The sequence below is a fragment of the Saimiri boliviensis genome, chromosome 6 (genome assembly GCF_048565385.1).
Source record: "Saimiri boliviensis isolate mSaiBol1 chromosome 6, mSaiBol1.pri, whole genome shotgun sequence".
NCBI lineage: Eukaryota > Metazoa > Chordata > Mammalia > Primates > Cebidae > Saimiri > Saimiri boliviensis.
Window position 1 is genome coordinate 52,841,546 of NC_133454.1, and position 20,431 is coordinate 52,861,976.

The 20,431-nt window shown below is 49.3% G+C and overlaps 1 protein-coding gene across 1 annotated transcript in view; it reads right to left on the reverse strand.

Moving 5' to 3' along the window:
- Positions 1-1,033: 1,033 nt before the first annotated feature.
- The window catches only part of BACE1 (beta-secretase 1), a 28,565-nt gene continuing 9,167 nt past the window's right edge, over positions 1,034-20,431 (reverse strand). The window contains exons 2-9 of the mRNA XM_003923653.4: positions 8,822-8,910; positions 7,120-7,336; positions 5,261-5,398; positions 4,444-4,578; positions 3,176-3,277; positions 2,381-2,530; positions 1,964-2,135; positions 1,034-1,283 (exon numbers count right to left, since the gene is read on the reverse strand). Coding sequence (XP_003923702.1) covers positions 1,042-1,283; positions 1,964-2,135; positions 2,381-2,530; positions 3,176-3,277; positions 4,444-4,578; positions 5,261-5,398; positions 7,120-7,336; positions 8,822-8,910 — 1,245 coding nt within the window. The 3' untranslated portion in view covers positions 1,034-1,041. The remainder of the gene's footprint in view (positions 1,284-1,963; positions 2,136-2,380; positions 2,531-3,175; positions 3,278-4,443; positions 4,579-5,260; positions 5,399-7,119; positions 7,337-8,821; positions 8,911-20,431) is intronic.

Genomic DNA, 20,431 nt, shown 5'->3' on the forward strand with positions numbered 1-20,431 from the left:
TAGAGGAAGATTTGGGGGAAAGAGTGAACCTGTGACCAGGAAGACAGAGCCCAGCCCTGCTATATTCCAGTTGCTCTCCCCTAGGGCACCTGGAGCTTAGGGGGTTAGGATTTTTCAGTGCTACCTATCATATGTAGAATAAAGGGTTCAGGTCGAGACAAGTGAATTGAATATGGTAGAAATTCATGTGTTAAGTGCAACTTCTTAGTGGGCACTTCATTTAAGAGAGCTAAAAAAGAGCTCTTTCGCTAGAGAAGCCCTTCCCATCTCACTTTTGGTCAGGCTGCAACCACAGAAAATAAAACATTGAAAACAACACCCATCTTATGAGATGGGATGCTATCTATCTTGGAGATGAGGTCTAAAACTGGGACTGGTGAGTGGTTATGTTTCTGCCTTCCCTAGTTTTGATCCCACTATTCCCTGTCTTTGTGCTCCCTCTCCTTCTCCTTTTTCCAACCACCCCCATTTGTATAAATACTCAATCTAGTTTTTCTTTAATTCAAGAGGCAGTCTTTGCACCAATGTTAGGCTTGTTTATATAGTCCCTGTCTCTAAAGCAAACAGCAAACTGTGCATCCTGTCCTACTGACTTTGGCCAGCAGGGAAACAAGATTGGTCTCTTCTCTGCCAGGGTACCACAGGGACACCTGCCAGGGTAGCCTGGGTGTGATGCCAGTACTCCTGAAACTAAGAAAAGAAGAATATTTTGGGTTGGAGAATTTAAAGGAATGGTGGACAAAGGTTCAGGGCTGAAGTTTCAAGCAGCAGAATTTCCCAACTTAAATTTGAGGTGACCAAGAGTATTCCCGCCACCAGAGAGTGCTTCTTCCTTCTCTTTTCTGTTTCCTACAGGTACAGTCCCTGGAACCCACCTTGCCAGCCTTTCCTTCTTCTCCATCAAGGCAGAGGCATTTGGTGGGTGGGGAGGGTCCTGAGGTGCTCTGGCCACAGGTGCCATCTGTGTCTCCTACTTGTGACCAAAGTGAACCACGGAGGTGTGGTCCAGGGGAATCTCTTATCTTCTGCCCATAGGCCTCTTCACTTCAGCAGGGAGATGTCATCAGCAAAGTCATCATGCTGCTGGCGCAGGCAGCGGAGGCAGCGCCACTGACACACCATGAGGCAGAGTGGCAGCATGAAGAGGGCGCAGATGGCAGCCATGACATAGGCTATGGTCATGAGGGTTGACTCATCTGTCTGTGGAATGTTGTAGCCACAGTCTTCCATGTCTGGGGTGACAAAAGGGCCTTCCACCGCTGCCGTCCTGAACTCATCGTGCACTGGGGAGAGGGCAAATGTGAATGGACAGCTCTCATGGTCATAGACTAGTTTGGGTTATATAACAAAAAGAACTTCCTGATAGACCCTGAAATTAGCCCCTGCAGAATCTATTCAATATCCTTCCTAGGAGATATTTAGGAGCAGGCCGGGAAGCCAGCACCAGGTAGAAGCCTGTCTTCCCTCCCAAGTCACTGAGACCAGCAGCCCTTACTTGTATACCCAGCTGGTAGGAGTGATAACTAAAAGTCAGTAGTTCTGAGTTGATCAAAAGCCAGTCCCTTGACCAAAAGCCACACCTAGTAAACTTACTTTCTGCTGCTGAAATCCAACTGCAAAATCCTGCCACCTTTCTGAAGCAGCATTCAACCTTGCCGTGTGGCAGCTGACAGGGTCACTGTAGGCTCAGCCTGCTACCCTTGCATCAAGAGCTTCCCAAGGTACCAGGCAGCTCTTGATGCTCGGTTTCCAGCAGAGGTTACCAATCCAGGCATTGGTCATTACGGCAGGCAGTATAAAAAAGGACAAGCATTGACACTAGCTTTTGCAGAATTGTTGACTTGGGTTTAAGGCAACTGTTAACTACCCTCCCCTAAACTGACAGGGACTCATGTATACTAACTGTTGGCTGACAAGGAAAATACAGAGACTGATCCCAAACCCTCAACCCTGGCACTCTCACCATGGCAAGCGCTGACAGCAAAGCCAATTCGTTTTCGGGCCCGATCAAAGACAACATAGAAGCCCTCCATGATAACAGCTCCCATAACAGTGCCAGTGGATGACTGTGAGATGGCAAACTTGTAACAGTCGTCTTGGGATGTAGCCACATCTTCCACTGGCCGTAGGTATTGCTAGGGGTAAGCAATCACAGGTTGAGTGTCTTCCTCACTCTCCTTCACCCCATCTCTGCCTTCTAGGCATCTGTGCCCTTCCCTTTGCCATCCCTGAGCTCTGACGCATTGGGTTTTCTAAGACCCCTTTACCAGTGGACACTATTCATCTGCCTTCCAAGTTCTGGCAAGCCATACCTGCTCACTGTCTCCCAGTATGTACTTCGCCCCTTCCTGAGATCCCACTGACTCAGGCTGGGACTTACCTGTGGAAGGATGGTGATGCGGAAGGACTGATTGGTAACCTCACCCATTAGGTAGAGTGAGATGACTGGGAAAATGTTCCAAGGGGTGGTGCCTGCTTGCCAACACACCAGCTGCTCTCCTAGCCAGAAACCATCGGGGAATTTCTCCGTCTGTGTTGGCAAGAAGGGGATAACAATGAAGAAAAGCCTCTATCATCTTGCCCCTCCCATGTTCAGATACATTAACTGGGCCCTTCATTTGCTTTTCCAGTGAAATATTCAAAGTGGAGAGGGGTCAACCAAAGGATTAGAGGAAGAGAGTGGGAGTGTGATGTCAGACTTTTGTACCAGGGTCATGTGATAAGCAAAGTGACACCCATAAAAGGGTTTTGTTTTTTTTTTTAAAACAGTCTCATTCTGTTGCCCAGGCTGGAGTACAGTGTCCTAAACTCAGCTCACTGCACCCTCCACCTCCAGTGTTCAAGTGATTCTCCTGTCTCCGCAACCACCAACCCAGTAGCCAGGATTACAGGTGTGCACCACCACGCTTGGTCAATTTTTGTACTTTTAGTGGGGACAGGGTTCCACCATGTTAGGCTGGTCTTGGAACTCCTGACCTCGTGATCCATCCGCCTCAATCTCCCAAAGTGCTGGGATTACAGGTGTGAAGCACTGCACCCCACCAAGGGAAGAGTAAGAGCTCTGACTAGAAGGGTCTAAGTGCAGACATCTTGGCTCTTGCTGAAGAACGTGACTCTCGCTGTCTTCTCTCAGACACTGTACCATTTCTTTTACCCCCATCCTTAGTCCACTCACTGAGGAGGCTGCCTTGATGGATTTGACTGCAGCTTCAAACACTTTCTTGGGCAAACGAAGGTTGGTGGTGCCACTGTCCACTATGCTCTTGTCATAGTTGTACTAAGAGGGAGAAGAGAGAGAGTCAAAAGGTTTTTGATGATGGGCTCTGGGCAGTAGGGGGTTACTGCTGGGACCCTGGCTGGGCTGGCATCTTGGCTTTGGCACCTCCTAAGTCTACCTCCTTAGACAAGTTAACCTCTGTGCCTCAGTTTCTTCATCTCTAAAGTGAGGATAAAAATAGTGCCTACCTCAGATGGTTATTGTAAGGGTTAAATAAATCAACAATTGAAAGCACTTAGAACTGTGCCCAACAGATGGAAGGCACACGGTTTTTTTTTTGTTTTGTTTTGTTTGTTTTTTTTTTTTTTTTTGAGACATAGCTCTGTCACCCAGGCTGGAGTGCAGTGGTGCAGTCTTAGCTCACTGCAGCCTCTGCCTCCTGGGTTCAAACCATTGTCCTGCCTCAGTCTCCCAAGTAGCTGGGACTACAGATGCCTGCCACCACATATGGTTAATTTTTTTGTATTTTCAGTAGAGATGGGGTTTCACCATGTTGGCCAGGCTAGTCTCAAACTCCTGACCTCAAATGATCTGCCCGACTCAGCCTCCTAAAGTGCTGGGATTATTACAGGCATGAGCCACCTCACCTGACCGCCTTTAACTTTTCTTAGTACATTTGTATCTCCTCTAATTTAACATACATAAGCATCTAGGGAAGGAAGACATAAATGGTTTAGTTACCTTTTATTGAGTACTGCCAAGCACAGAGATAAACACTATACATTATCTCTGATATTCTGGGAAAGTTATTTTTACCTGTTTTGCAGATAAGGAAACTGAAACACAGTAACTGGCCTAAGGGTACATAGGTAGTAGACGTCAGAGCCAGATTCAGATCTAGTTCTCCCTGACTCCAAAGACAGGCTCTTCATTCTATCACCGTGACTTGCAAAAGACTTGCCCAAGGCTACGAAGCAAAGCAGTGACTAAAGTCCAGACGTCAGAACTAGTTCCATGGTTTTTTTTTCCACTACCAGTCCATAGGCCCCAAAACTTAGGTCCTGCTTTGTGACCATTAAGCCCCTGACTATTCTGGGCTCAACTTCGAACGCTTTTGGCAGGTCCTGTTACCTCTGCCTCATCCTCCCAACATCGTAACTAGAGTCTTCCTTCACACTGTATTACCTACCCGCTCACGTTGCCTGGGTCCCCCTTGGTTGTATTACCTCCTTGCAGTCCATTTTCAGATCCTGTCCATTGATCTCCACCCGCACAATGATCACCTCATAATACCACTCCCGCCGGATGGGTGTATACCAGAGACTGCCTGTGTACAGTGAGTGGTCGATACCTCCAATGATCTAGGGAAAAAAAGAGGCAGGTGCCCGTGTCCTGGCACAGAAGGAGAGTGAGTCCCTCAAGGACCAAGCAGTAAGATCAGTGATTTCTTGGGGTGGCAAGGTCTTCTACAGGTTACCCTTTTCATCTTCCTGCTTCTAATCAAATCATGCCCAAAGTGATTTCTAGTTTGTTAAATGTGTTCAGGAAAAAAGACTTTCCAGGATTTTTAATTATTTGTTTCAGAATCATACAGCCCTTTATATAAAGTTAATTTAAATCTAAACTGCCACAATAAATGTTGAATGAATGGTTATTTGTTTCTATTACGAGTTATATTTTCTCTGCTTATTGGAGAACAATTTACCATGTTCTAATTAATTAATAAATAGACAAACTCCTTATATCTCTGCCTTCTGACTGTCAAAATGAATAATTTTCATTCAACAGGTCTTATTTTCATTTCCTTTGAAATTTTCCTAATTGCCTTCCTTTCCAAGTTTACCATAGATGCCTTGATTCCTTTCTGGAATAATGCAAAGAAGAAAAGAATAGAAAAATAAAGTGAGGGTAAGGAATATAAAGAGGTTCCTCTTGATTCTAAGTACTGGAGGCAAAACTGTGGTGTAGCTTTCAGGGAGGGGGGCAGATGACACCCATCTGTCTCCCAGTGCCAGGACTTCCCCTCTCTGAGAACCTACTCACCATGCTCCCTCCAACCGAGGCCAGCACTTCAGACTGGTTGAGGGGGAAGCCAGCACCACAGAGCTGCAGGGAGAAGAGGTTGGGAACGTGGGTCTGCTTTACCAGGGAGTCGAAGAAAGGCTCCAGGGTGTCGTCAGGCTTTGGCAGAAAGAGACAAGGAGTGAGTTATATGGCCCTAAAGGACAGAGGCCAGCTGTCTAAACTGGAAGGCAAATTTGAAAGCTTGGGGGATGCTCTGTGGGAAAGACCATCTTAACGCACTGAGATTTGACAGAGGGAGGATTAGCAAGAGCCTTGGCAATGCAAACAGGACAGTATTAACAGGTTCACAGATTTATAGATCTTTTTTTTTTTTTTTTTTTTTTTGAGACGGAGTTTCGCTCTTGTTACCCAGGCTGGAGTGCAATGGCGCGATCTCGGCTCACCGCAACCTCCGCCTCCTGGGCTCAGGCAATTCTCCTGCCTCAGCCTCCTGAGTAGCTGGGATTACAGGCACGCGCCACCACGCCCAGTGTTTTGTATTTTTAGTAGAGACGGGGTTTCACCATGTTGACCAGGATGGTCTCGATCTCTCGACCTCGTGATCCACTCGCCTCGGCCTCCCAAAGTGCTGGGATTACAGGCTTGAGCCACCGCGCCCGGCATATAGATCTTTTTTTTTTACTTTTTTAAGACAGACTATCACTCTTGTTGCCCAGGCTGGAGTGCAATGGCGTGATCTTGACTCACTGCAACCTCCACCTCCCAGGTGCAGGTGATTCTCATGCCTCAGGCTCCCGAATAGCTGGGATTACAGATATGTGCTAACACGCCTGGCTAATTTTTGTGTTTTTAGTAGAGATGGGATTTCACCATGTTGGTCAGGCTGGTTTTGAACTCCTGACCTCAGGTGATCCTCCTGCCTTGGCCTCCCATAGCACTGGGATTACAGACGTGAACTACCACACACAGCCAGATTCATATATCTTTCATCCCCATATCCCTAACCTGCTTTAGATTTATGGGGGCCTTTATTAAAGATCTTAGAGTGGCCAGGTGCAGTGGCTCACGCCTGTAATCCCAGCACTTTGGGAGATGGAGGTGGGCGGATCACCTGAGGTCAGGAGTTCAAGACCAGCCTGGCTAACATGGTAAAACCCCATTTCTACTAAAAATACAAAAAAATTAGCGAGGCCTTGTGGTGGGCGCCTGTAATCCCAGCTACTTGGGAGGCTGAGGCAGGAGAGTCGCTTGAACCTGGGAGGCACAGGTTCTGCAGTGACCCAAGATCATGCCATTGCACTCCAGCTTGGGCAACAAGAGGGAAACTCCACCTCAAAAAAAAAAAAAAAAAAAAAGCCGGGCATGGTGGCTCAAGCCTGTAATCCCAGCACTTTGGGAGGCCGAGGCGGGTGGATCAAGAGGTCGAGAGATCGAGACCATCCTGGTCAACATAGTGAAACCCCATCTCTACTGAAAATACAAAACATCAGCTGGGCATGGTGGCGTGTGCCTGTAATCCCAGCTACTCAGGAGGCTGAGGCAGGAGAATTGCCTGAACCCAGGAGGCGGAGGTTGCGGTGAGCCGAGATCGCGCCATTGCACTCCAGCCTGGGTAACGAGAGCGAAACTCCGTCTCAAAAAAAAAAAATCTGAGAGTACATAGAAACTGCAGCTTATTCTTGTACCTATCACAGCTTCTCTCACTCTAGTTCTGCCCTCTATAGGGCTAAAATTTAGACTCCCATCCTATACCCCTGTTAAATAATCCTTTAAATTGATTGTTTCCCTCCTTTGGCTAATTCCTCTTCTCTGAATTCCTTCTCTGTGTAGTGTGCAGTGTGCAGACAGTGTGTAGGGCCAAGCCCTGTTCCTCTCACCCTGGCAATTTCAGCATAGGCTAGCCCTAGGATGCCTTCCCAGTTGGAGCCGTTGATGAAGAACTTGTCTGATTCAGTGATGGCAGCAATGTTGGCACGCACAGTGACGTTGGGGCCATGGGGGATGCTTACCAGGTCAGTGCCCAGCTCCCCTTCCCACTTGCCCTGGGTGTAGGGCACATACACACCCTTCCGGAGGTCCCGGTATGTGCTGGACCTGTGGAAAGAAGGCAGAGATCTGTGGATGCCTAACCACAACTGGTACAGGGTCTAAGTTAAACCTACTCCCAAATGCCACCTTATTTAATCTCAGGGGAATCCTAGAGTCTGCTTTCAGACTGCTCAGCAAAACATCCCTAGACTCATCGCCCATAACAGAGTTACAAAGTGGCCTTGTAAATAGATGAAGGGAACTATTGCTGAGGCTCACTCTGCTGTCCCCATAGCTCATATTCCTAGATCTTGAGCTCAGGCTCTGTGAAGGACAATCCTGGGCTTTGTGCATTGTGCCTGCTGCTGCTGCTATAGGGACAGCTAGCGGGCATCTCTTCTGCCCTCTGGTTCTGTCAAGCTCCCAGAGAAAAGGAACCATTGACTCTCTTCCTGCCTTGGGACCTAGTGGTACCATCTGAGTGGTAGAGAAAGTGCCAGGCAGGGTGAATGTGAAACCTCTACAGCAAGTTCTAGAGAAGGGGTTTGCACAAGCATCTCAGCAGAGCAGGTTGGTATTACACACTACTTCTGAAAGGTGCTCAACATGTGGCAGCCCCACCTGTGTTTAATGACACCGCTAACTGGGGCTCCTGTGTGTGGTGGGGGCAGTGATGGAACTGGGATGAGGACCGGGGATGCATGCCCTTTCATCGATCCTACCTGCACCCTCCTCCCTGACTGCTTCTTTTAGATAGGGACATTAAAGGAGGAAACAGGGCAGGTGGGTTTTGCCAGCTGCCTAGAAGCCCAAGGATAGGATTTAAGCCTCTACTCAGGTTTGCACACACAGCGATGTCTCAGACATTTGCTGTCCTTTCATGCCTTCCTCTTCCTGCTTTTATGCTAAGGAGGGTTCTAGATCATCCCTCACTGCCTCTTACCTTAAAGCCCACTTCAACCCCCCTTTCACCAGTAAGTGGAATCCAACTGGTGGCACTCTGGGTGGTGCACGGAGGACATCCTTAGCTTTCAGTTCCCTGATACTGGTCTAGGCAGAGGGGTTTATGGAGGATCCTTTCCTTCATGTCCTTGGACTATGCAAAGCCACCTGGAGTGGCCCCTAGGTAAGAACACAGCAAGGGGAGCTATCACTGAGGCCTGTTCAGCTGGTGTTGTCAGAGAACTGAGACAGAGCAGATGTAGGTTCTTCGTCTCCCCATTTAGGCAGAGAAAATGAGCCCCCTAAGATTGTTCTGTGAGCTCTGGGGCTGCTCTCCCTCCTTTCCCTCCCACAGGAGGCTGCCCTATCTCAGTACTGGAGCACTTCCTGGCTGCCTCTCAATTCCCCTCTTCCCATTGTGTAGCTTCTCCAACCACTCCCTTCACCCTGTCCCTCCTGGTCAGTCTTTTTTTTTTTTTTTTTTTTTTGCCCTTCCCCTTTCCCTTGCCTAGTAAGAAAAAAGGATCTGAAGATCAAGTCTTTCTCTCTGTACCCCTCCCTGACCCTTCTTGGCCTTGGAACCTCCCCGGGGTTCTTCCCAGGACTCACAGCTGCCTTTGGTAGTAGCGATGCAGGAAGGGGTGGGGGGCAGCGCCAACTGCAAAGTTACTGCTGCCTGTGTCCACCAGGATGTTGAGCTGTCAGAGAAAGGGGAGAGAAAAGATGGTATAGACAGGAGACTTCAGGCATACCACCTTTATTATCCTTCAGCCCCCAGCCGCAGCCTGCTCTTTGGAATGTCCAGGGTGAAGCTCCATGATGCAGGACTGATCCAGGCTGGCACCCGTTACCACCATGACCACAGACAAGACCTGGGGTCCTGTGGTGCTGCAGGGGCCAAAGGAACACTTCCCCCTGCACCCTCCGAAGGTTTGCTGAAAAATCAACTGAAAAAAGGCAGATTAGTAGAACTAACATGCATGGGAGTCATACAAAATATAAGACTCAAAGAAATAGCCATATGCTTGATGATTTTATACCATCTTGAGGTTACAGAAAGAATGGGGGCTTGGGCCAGGTATGGTGGCTCACACCTGTAATCCCAGCACTTTGGGAGACTGAGGCAGGTGGATCACTTGAGGTCAGGAGATTGAGACCATCCTGGCCAACATGGTGAAACCTCATCTTTACTAAAAATACAAAAATTAGCCAGGCGTGGTTGCATGCACCTGTAATCCCAGCTACTCGGGAGGCTGAGGCAGGAGAATTGCTTGAACCAGGAAGTTGTAGGTTGCAGCGAGCTGAGATCTCGCCATTGCACTTCAGCCTGGTGACAGAGCAAGATTCCGTCTCAAAAAAAAAAAAAGAAAAAAAAGAAAAGAAAGAAAAGAAATGCTGTATCTGCTTCAGTCTATGGAGTCATAACATTTTGCATATCATCTCAGAGCCAAGTTGTGTGTTCTCTGTTCCCATGTCTCTCTACCGTCACATCGCCCCTGCTCACTGTGAACCTGACTGATTCTGTCTTCAGATCCCCACTGCTCCTTTTCTGTTCTCCCAGGAAGCAGTCTGGCTTATCCCCTCCAGCTCAGAGAAGACCTATTCTAGGAACTGCGCTGGTGAGGGGAGCTGTGAGGACCAAGATGGCACATCAGTGTCCATATGTGTGGTTCTGTCCCTGTCACCAGAATGTGGTTTGCCTTCTGCCTCAGAGGTGACACAGACCTAGAAGTCCTACCGTCCAAAATAGTGGGGAGTCAGGAGCCCCAGAAAATGTCCTGGTGAAAACCTATCTTGTCAGGGCCCTGGATTTGGCTAAGTGAAGACAGACAGGTGTCTTCTTGGTGTTCCCTGCTGTCCAGCTCTTTCTAGCATCACTTCTTTTTTTTTGAGATGGAGTTTTGCTCCTGTCACCCAGGCTGGAGTGCAATGGCACAATCTTGGTTCACTGCAACCTCCGCCTCCCGGGTTCAAGTGATTCTCCTGCCTCAGCCTCCTAAGTAGCTGGACTACAGGTACCCACCATCACACTTAGCTAATTTTTGTGTTTTTAATAGAGATGGAGTTTCACCAGGTCAGGCTGGTCTTGAACCCCTGACCTCAGGTGATCCACCTGCCTTGGCCTCCCAAAGTGCTGGGATTACAGATGTGAGCCACTGTGCCTGGCCTCTAGCATCACTTCTACTTGGCCCCTTCCTCCTCCTTTGATGGCCTGATCCTACCCTCAGTCAGACCAGAGCCATTTTTTAATGTCTACTATATCCTCACAGGTAAAAAAAAAAAAAGGCCCTGTCCTCAGAAATATGGTAATTTGTAAACTGCATCTCCTCTTTTGCACACTTTCCATCGCCTCAGCTTCTCCCCAACCCCGGGGGCCTTCATTTCTTCATTTCTTCTCTCCTCAGTCCAGTAAAATCAACTGACCTTGGCCGGGCGTGGTGGCTCACGCCTGTAATCCTAGCACTTTGGGAGACTGAGGTGGGTGGATCACGAGGTCAAGAGATTGAGACCATCCTGGCCAACACGATGAAACCCCATCTCTACTAAAAATACAAAAATTAGCTGGGTGTGGTGGCGCGTGCCTGTAGTTCCAGCTACTCGGGAGGCTGAGGCAGGAGAATTGCTTGAACCGGGGAGGCGGAGGTTGCAGTGAGCTGAGATTGTGCCACTGCACTCCAGCCTAGCGAGAGAGCGAGACTCCATCTCAAAAAAAAAAAAAAAAAAAAAAAATCAACCAACCTCAGTTATGGTGCAGGCTCTGACCTTGTCATCTTGCGCAGGTCACTGTGCTTCTCCGGCCTTCAGTTTTGTCCTCTCTGCCAGATCCTTCCGGCTCCTTCCTGCTCTCAGTGGTGCCTCTGTGGCTATGCTGGCTACGCCCTCCCCCAGTGCCTGATTAGACTTCCTGGCCTCCTCGCATCCCCAAAGACTCCTCTGACAGTCTTCCAGCCCTCAGACCCTGTCTCCTCCCTCCTTCCCAGTCCCCTACTCCTGGCCTGGTTTCCATTCCCCTCCCTGCCCCTCTTCCCCTACCTCTACCCACGGTCTCTCTCCCAGTCTCTGGGCAACCACCAGCTCCAGATGCTGTGCTTTCAGAGAAAATCAATAGAGCCGGGAGCCTCAGCAGTTCAGATAAAATCAACCAGGTTAATGATTAAAAAGGCTTTTCACCCACCCTCTCCCCAGGAACCCTCTTCTCCATTCCCAGGACCCAGCTCCCAGTATGGGGACTGGCCACATATTACAGGGCTCCCTGCTGTCACTGGACCCCAAAGAAAGAGGACCTCCTCCACCACACAGTCCCTGTGGTCTGTGCAAGGGAGGGACCACCCGGCTAGTTCTAGGAAAATATGGCTACTGCTTTACACTAGAGTGGTGCTTTGACCTGGGGGCTCCTGCTGTCCCTGGCTTTCCCTACCTCCCCACTCCTCCCTGCAGGATGAGGTGGGGCAGGAGGGAGCTCTCTGCAGGGTTCTCCTGCCCCAGCCTGGAGGCCCTGGGCACTCTTGCTGTCCTTCCAGCCCCAGGCTTTCCCTCTTCCACCTCAAAGGGGCCCAGGCCTAGCCCAGGAAGTATTGACACCCTCCACTCCCATCCCTCTCACCCACCCCAGTACCAGGATTTCAGGTCCCACTGCTCTCTGCCTCCCCTCTCCACCTTCCACGAAAAAAGAAAACCAGAATAAACGTTGGGCTTCTCTCCTGAGCAAATGTCGGGCTGTCTGCCCTCTGTGGTGTGCTCCTACCCCTGAGAAATAATTTCTGGTCCTGTCTTTCAGCGCCTCTAATCCAAGCCCTTGCCAGTTGTGGGAGCCTTTCCTCATTCCTGCTCCGTTCCAAGGCTGGGGGTGCTCTTACGGGGCAGGGGCCTGAGGCCCTGCTCACTCGTTATGAAACAGGGTAGTTCAGGGCTGCCGGAGCAGAGGCAGCCATGGAGGGGCTGCAGCCGCTGAGCCCAGCAGCCGGCTCTCCTCTCGAGTCACAGGGGCCAGGGCATGGGGCTGCCCTCATCTCCCACAACCAACCATACCAACCTGCCAGCGGCTGTCCCTCCCAGGCTCTGCACGAGCTGCCACCTGGGCTAGGGAGCCAACTCCCTCCTCCCGTCTCAGGCACCCATCTCTTCATTAGCCCTACTCCTTCACATAGATAGAGCCACACCACCCTGCCCCATCTCCACCAAATTTGAATTCTTCCTGTTGACATTTACAGACGCTCCTCTCTTCATTTAAAAAAACAAAAACAAAAAACTTCCTTAATCTCACATCCGCCTCCAGCTCCCTCCTCTCCCTTCACAACCAAAGCTCTCAGCCAGGCTGTCTCCATTTCTTCACCTCCCACGTATTCCTCAACCCATTCTAAAATTCGGTTTCACCTCCATTCCTTCACTATAAAACAGCCCTTACTACAGTTACTGGTGATTTCATGTCACCAAACACTGAAGGTATTTTTCAAGTCAGCCTTCATCTTACTTGACTTCTCAGGTCTGATCTCTGTCTCCTTGGCAGGCTCCTTTCTCAAGGCTTGGCCTTTGGCCTTCTTCCTAACAATCCTCTCCTGCTAAGCCATCTCACCTAGATCCTGTTGACTCCTAAGCTCCTAACTCTAGCTCTTTCCTCTCCTTTGAGCTCCCGATGCATACGTCCAAGTACCTCAAAGATACCTCAAGGGCTGGGCGCAGGGGCTGACACCTGTAATCCCAGCACTTTGGGGGCCAAGGCAAGAGGATCACTTGAAGTCAGGAGTTCAAGACCAACCTCAGCAACATAACAAGACCCCCTCTACCCCCATGTCTACAAAAAATTTTTAAAAATTAGCCAGGCATGGTGGCAGGCACCAGTGTCCCCAGGTTCTCGGGAGGCTGAGGTGGAAGGATCGCTTGAGCCTGGGAGTTTGAGGTTGGAGTGAAGCATGATTGTGCCACTGCCTTCCAGCCTGGGTGATAGAACAAGACCAACTAAACAAACAACAAACAAACAAACAAACAAAACGGTCAAATTCAGGAATTCAGGAAGTCCAAAGCTGACCCAATGCAGTCCTGCCCATCTGGTGGCCACCTTCCAGTGCTCCTTATACTAGTGGATGGCATCATCACCCATCTGTTCTGTAGGTCAGCAGTATCGGGCATATCCTAACACCTTCCTCTTCTTCACCTCTCTGTCCAGTGCATCCACAAGTCCTGTCCAATTAAGCTCTTTACAAATCTCCTGAATGTATTCATTCCTTATTTCCTTTGCTGCCCCTAGGCCAAGCTATCATCAGCTCACCCTGGAATACCGCAATAGTTTCCCAGCTGCTTTTGGCACATACACTCTTGACCTGTCCAACCTGACCTGTTTTCTGCATTGCAGCCAGAGTGATCTTTTCAAAGTGCAAATCTGCCTGATGCCCTCCTATGTAAACAGTTTTCCTTTGCTATTAAAAATGCAAAGCTGGCCAGGTGTGGTAGCTCACACCTGTAACCCCAGCACTTTGGGAGTCCAAGGCAGGCAGATCACTTGTGGTGAGGAGTTCGAGACCAGCCTGGGCAACATGATGAAACCCCACTTCTACTAAAAATACAAAAATTACTCGGGCATGGTGGCAGGCACTGTAATCCCAGCAACTCAGGAGGCTGAGGCAGGAGAATCATTTGAACCTGAAAGGTGGAGGTTGCAGTGAGCCGAGACGGCACCATTGCACTCCAGCCTGGGTGACAGAGTGAGACTCCGTCTCAAAAACAAACAAACAAACAAACAACAAAACAAAACCAAAACCAACCAAACAAAAAAACAGTAAAGCTTTAACATTTCCTACATGGTCCTTCGTGGTCCAGCCCTGCCTACATATCCAGTCCCTGTTCCATACTGTCCCAGGCCCTCGGCTGCCAGCCACACTGACCTCATCTCAGTTCCCCATACCAGCCATGGTCCCTCTGGCAAAGGCTTGTTGCATCGGCCTCACTCTGCCTGGACCATCCTCCTCTCCACTTGCAGGTTTATCTACTTTATTCCCTATGCATCCTGTCATCAGAGCTCAGGGGCTTCCTTAGGGAGACAGATCAGGTTATATTATCTTATTTAAATGCTTCCAGGCCAGGTGCAGTGGCTCATGCCTGTAATCCCAGCATTTTTGGAGGCCAAAGTGGGCAGATCATTTGAGGTCAAGAGTTCAAGACCAGCTGGCCAACATGGTGAAACCCTGTCTCTACTAAAAACACACAAAAATGGTCCGGGTGTGGCAGCACACCCCTGTAATCCCAGCTACTCGGGAGGCTGACACACGAGAATCGCTTCAATCTGTAAGGCGAAGGCTGCAGTGAGCTGAGATTGCACCACTGCAACAGAGTGAGACCCTGTCTCAAAATCAAATAGAATTAAATAAATGCTTCCATAGAACTTGTCAGTCTGTAATTACACACTGAATCTCACCTCTCCTCATACCGAATTAAAGAAAAATTACTAAAGTGTTATTAGTATTCTACTAAGGTATCACAGTGCCTGGCAATAATATTTCTTGAATGAAATATTATTGCTTCACTGACTCCCAAACCATGGGTGTTTTAGGTTAGAGGTGTGGTTCTAGCTCAGACCTGCCTTCCTCTCACCTGGCCCCGGCATGACACCTGCCTGCATTTAGGCAGCCTGTGATCCTGGAGTCATCATCTTTGTTCCCTGGGGTCATGGAGACCCAGGAGTCAGATGCCCAGGGAGCTTCAGACTGGGGTCAGAACTAGGTCAATGTCAGTCATTTAACAAACAAACGTGCCCCTGAGGGCCTCAGAGGGCAGGCAGCTTCTTGAGAAGTGCTAACAAGCCCCACAGGGAAAGGCACACCTGCCCAGGTTTCACTCCACGTTCCCCTGCAGTTCTCAGCAGTAGATCTTGGGCAGTGAGGCAGGTATGGCACTGGCAAGTTTAGGTAAGCTATTTATTCCCCAAATCCCACCTGTCTTGGCCTCAGCTCTCAGCAGCAGACAGTGATAGCACAGATTCTTCTGGATGAAAAACGCCTTAGCGGGGGCATTGGTTCAGTGGCCAGAGAGATGGGGACTCTTTCCAATTCAGAACCATCTCTCATTATTAAGAATTCACACCCTTTCTTGGTACTACTCCAAGGTCATAGCACTTTTACAAAAGCCTCTGGAGTGGGGGCTTTAGCTCCAATTCTTCCTATTCAATAGGAAGTCTATTTTCTTCTGCGTAGGTATCACAGTTAAAGAGGGAAGACATGGGTGTGCTAATACCTATCCTTTGTAATTAAAGCAGAATAAAAAACATAAACTTTAATAAACTATATTGTGTTTCATGGCTGGGCGCGGTGGCTCACACCTGTAATCCCAGCACTTCGGGAGGTAGAGGTGGGCGGCTCATGAGGTCAGGACTTCCAGACCAGCCTGGCCAACATGGTGAAGCCCCGTCTCTGCTAAAAATACAAAAATTAGCCAGGCGTGGTGGTGGGTGCCTGTAATCCCAGCTACTTGGGAGGCTGAGACAGGAGAATCGCTTGAACCTGGTAGGCAGAGGTTGCAGTGAGCCGAGAGCACGCCATTGTATTCCAGTCTGGGTGACAGAGCGATACTTCTTCTAAAAAAAAATAATAAAAAGAGGGAAGATACTTAAATTCTTGCAAAACAAGTTTCAGCTGAAGTTGAGATTTAGAAGCCTTCCATTTTACAGAGGAGGAAATTGAGACCTAGAGTGAGTAAGCAACTTCACCCATCTTACACAAGCCACAAAGCTAGGACAAGAATCCAATGGTTCTGACCAAGCCTCAAGTGTGATCTTTCATCTCCTTGACCTTCCCGTCTTACATTTGGAGAATTATGTGGCAGATTGTTATACTATGTCAGAGGGGATCCCACCCCCCACCCATGTCCTCTTGGGATCCCCTTTGACAGTGACTCTGGGCTTAGCCATGTGACTTACTGTGGCCAATGGGCTATCAGCAAATAATGCAAGGAGAGGCTTGATAAGCTCTTGTGCATTGGGGATTGCCCTCTTGGAAGCTTCTGTGTGAAGTAGCTCAGTCTTGCCTCCTTCAGAATGAAAGACTTCACAGAGCCAGAGGCCCAACAGGCGTGGATTAGTCCAGCCCCGCAGCTGACTACTAGCTGAATGCAGCCACATGGGTGAGCCCAGGTGGGATTTGTAGAAAAATCACAAGCCAACACACAGAATCCTGAAAAATAAAAATGACTCTTGTTTGAGCCACTAAAATTTGGAGTAGTCTGTTACCCAGCGTTAGATAACTGACACCAACTATCTGAATTAAATCCTGGGATCCTTGACCTTGAGGGCACCAACCATAGGTCAACCCTGTGAACATCTCTTGCCAGTTCCCTTTCTTCACCATGCTTCTTGTTAAGTTTCCCAAAAGCACGATGATTTCTCACTTGTGCATCTTTGCAGATGCTTGTCTGCAACGTTCTTTCCCTGTTCTAATGTTCACATCACACTTTAAACGTCCTTTCTCTCAAAGATCTTGTCCTGATGCCCAGATGAGATTAGGTTCTTCCTCTTGCAGATCTGCAGTAGCACCTGTGCTTCTTTGTCTGCCACTCACACTTTTAATCATTTATTTAATGTCTACCTATCCCACAGACTATGAGCTCCACAGGGGCAGGGAGCGTTTGTATGCTTATTACTTGTCACCCAGCCCTGGGTTGATACTCCATAATGATTTTTTTAAATTGACAGCAACTGCCTCATTCCCTGCAGTTAATTCCCATGACCCTGCAGACTCCTGCTATTCTTTTTTTTCCTTTTGAGACAGGGTCTAGCTCTGTCACCCAGGCTGGAGTGCAGTGGCGCGATCGTGGCTCACTGCAACCTCCGCCTCCTGGGTTCAAGCAATTCTCCCACCTCAGCCTCCTGAGTAGTTGGGGCCACAGGCGCCTGCCACCACTCCTGTCTAATTTTTGCATTTTCAGTAGACGGGGTTTCACCACGTTGGCCAGGCTGGTCTCGAACTCCTAACCTCAGGTGATGCACCTGCCTCGGCCTCCCAAGGTGCTCGGATTACAGGCATGAGCCACCACTGCTATTAATTCTCAGCCCCAGAGTACTTGCAGGGATGATTTTCAACCAGTTACTGTGTATGACCACTGGGCATAGCGACACCCACCATACCCATGTACCTTGACTGAATATCCACCCGGGGTCCTGTGATTCTTAGAGCAGCTATAGTGACACCAGAGCTCCTTGGTCCCAGAACCTTCTGAGTCAGCTTCATCTGCTTTTCCTAAGTGATTTCCAGACCTGAGCTTACCCAAGGCTGAGAAAAGGGGGCAAGGAAGGACAAGAGAAGCCTTAAGTCAGCAGCTGGGAGGGGCTTATGTTCAACAGAGTGCACAGCTCCTGCTTCAGAGTCCAGCGATTGGATCCTGTCCAGGTTCCTCCCACCTTGAACAAATCAGCGAACCCTGTGCAAATAGACTCCCTTTCCCAGATATTTCCTCTGTCTTCCACTTGGCTCTCCTGGCTGTAGCTGGCCACTGGTACCTGGGAGCAAGCAGGCTACCTGGCGCCACTTATCCCACCTCTGGCTGGTTTTTCAAGGAGTCCCAATGTGGCTGGGTCACTCTAAACCTTATCTAGTGTACCTTTCCCCCTTTGGATGGGATACTCCATTTCTCTGGAGCCTCTAACCCAGCTCAACTAATATTTATCAGTGCCTCCTACTCAAATAAAATGATGGATGTCGACAATCAAAAAATTTATGATAATAATTTTACAATTTTTTTTTTTTCTAAAGCAGCAGAACTGGGTGTGGTGGCGCAGGCCTGTAATCCCAGCACTTCGGGAGGCTGAGGCGGGTGGATCACAAGGTCAGGAGTTCAAGACCAGCCTGGTCAACATGGTGAAATCCTGTCTCTATTAAAAAAATAATAATAATAAAGCAGCAGAACCTTTTCCCTCTTTTCCAATCATACGCAGGATCCTAGTGTACAAAAGAGAAAAAGGCAGAGATGTTCTGTTTGAAGGAGAGGTCTGACTTCCTCTGTTTCCCTCGCCTGCCCGTGCTGGCTCTCGAAGCATCTCTTCAGCACCTCTAGCCTCTGCGGAACCCACCTGGAAAACCCATGCTCCACAAGGTAACGCGGCAGCTATTCACCACCTGCTTTTCGGCTCACCGCAACCTCTGCCTCCTGGGTTCAGGCAATTCTCCTGCCTCAGCCTCCCGAGTAGCTGGGATTACAGGCACGTGCCACCATGCCCAGCTATACCACCTGCTTTTCATTATCAGATGGTAAGTCCTTCCTGTTATCTAACCTTGTCCCACCCACATGTTACAGTGGCTTAAATCTTCTCTTGCTCTGTCCTCAGTTGAAAATGAAGTTGACCTCTGGCATCTCCCCCCATGGCACCTGCATCGTCCTGCTCAGCACATGGGCTTGTTTGTTCAAGCCACTGGGAGATGCAGCTCACTCCTTGTGCTACCTATCAAAACCTCCACAGGCCTTGGAAAAGAATAAGTAGTGGGGCTGGGCACAGTGGCTCACACCTGTAATCCCAGCATTTTGGGACGTTGAGGTGGGTAGATCACTTGAGGTCAGATGTTCAAGATCACCCTGGCCAACATGGTGAAACCCTGTCTCAAACAAAACAAAACAAAACAAAAATTAGCCGGGCATGGTGGCACGTGCCTGTAGTCCTAGCTACTTGGCAGGCCAAGGCAGGAGAATTGCTTGAACCCAGGAGACGGAGGTTGCAGGGAGCCAAGTTTGTACCACTGCACTCCAGCCTGGGCAACAGAGTAAGACTCTGTCTCAAGGTTAAAAAAAAAAAAAAAAAAAAAGGCACAATGGCTCATACCTATAATTCCAGCACTTTGGGAGGCCGAGGTAGGCAGTTCATGAGGTCAGGAGTTCGAGACCAGCCTGGCCAACATGGTGAAACACTGTCTCTACTAAAAATACAAAGATCGGCTGGGTGTGGTGGTACGCACCTATAGTCGCAGCTACTTTGGAGGCTAAAGCAGGAGAATGGCTTGGACCTGGGAGGCGGAGATTGCAGTGAGCTGAGATTGCACTGCTGCACTCCAGCCTGGTGCTCCAGGTGACAGAGCGAGAGTCCGTCTCAAAAAAAAGCCAAAAAGAATAATCCACTGACCTTGAAAGACCAAGCAAGATGACATCCAGCCTACAGTGGGGTTACTGTGGGCAGCAGAGTGGGTAGCCCCAGGGTGACAGCAGCTTGGGAGATATGGTGACAGAGGATAGGTTGGCAAGGGAGGAGACAGAGCGTGGCCAGCTTGCTCTGTGAGGACGAGGACCTAGGAGTCCCAGCTCCCCCATGTCAGAACCCCCCAGTACTGCTGACTCCCCCTTCTCCCCAGCACAGCACAGCTCTCCTATTTTGGCTATAGTACCCGAGGCTGCAGTACTGAGGAGGTACTCAGGTGCTGTCACATCCTGCCAGAAGAATCTCAGGGCAGCTCCAGAACTCGGAAAATGTTCTGGCTCCTTCCCAGAACAATCCCCTGCCCAGGCACCTGAAAGAAATGGCTCCTGGGAGAGAGAGAAATTAGTCACCAGGTATGGGGGATTCCCTGGGAGGTGTTTCTCTTCCTGGATTTTCTTTTTTTGAGATGGAGTTTTCACCCTGTCACCCAGCCTAGAGTGCAGTGGCATGATCTCGGCTCACGGCAACCTCCGCCTCCTGGGTTCAAGCCATTCTCCTGCCTCAGCCTGCCGATGAGCTGGGATTACAGGCACGTGCCACCATGCCTGGTTAATTTTTGTATTTTTAGTAGAGATGGGTATTTACCACGTTGGCCAGGCTGGTCTCAAACTCCTGACCTCAGGTGATCCGCCTGCTTCAGCCTCCTAAAGCGCTGGGATTATGGTCATGAGCCACCATGCCCAGCCTCTTCCTGGACTTTCAACTGGAATTTTCTGCTTAGCCCTTTATTGGAGATGTCCAAGAAGGGTTCCTGATCTACCACCTTAGTGAGAGGGCACAGTCTTTCTCAGCGCCCCCTTACTCCAGCTAAACTCTTCTTTACTGGTCTGGGGAGTAGAGGAGAAGAGGTGTGGAATGACAGGATGAGGGCTCCAGCAAGGGCTTGTGAGCAACCCGAGGCCCAACTCAGAAAAAACCAGTTGTGATTGCAGAGACTGGGTAGGCAACTTACGGAGCTGGGGTCTTGCTGGCTTTGTCTAATTTGGAGGGTGGTTCTTTGAGCTGGATGGTTTTCAGCCTTCTTATTACAAAAGATCTTTTTTAGCTAGGCACAG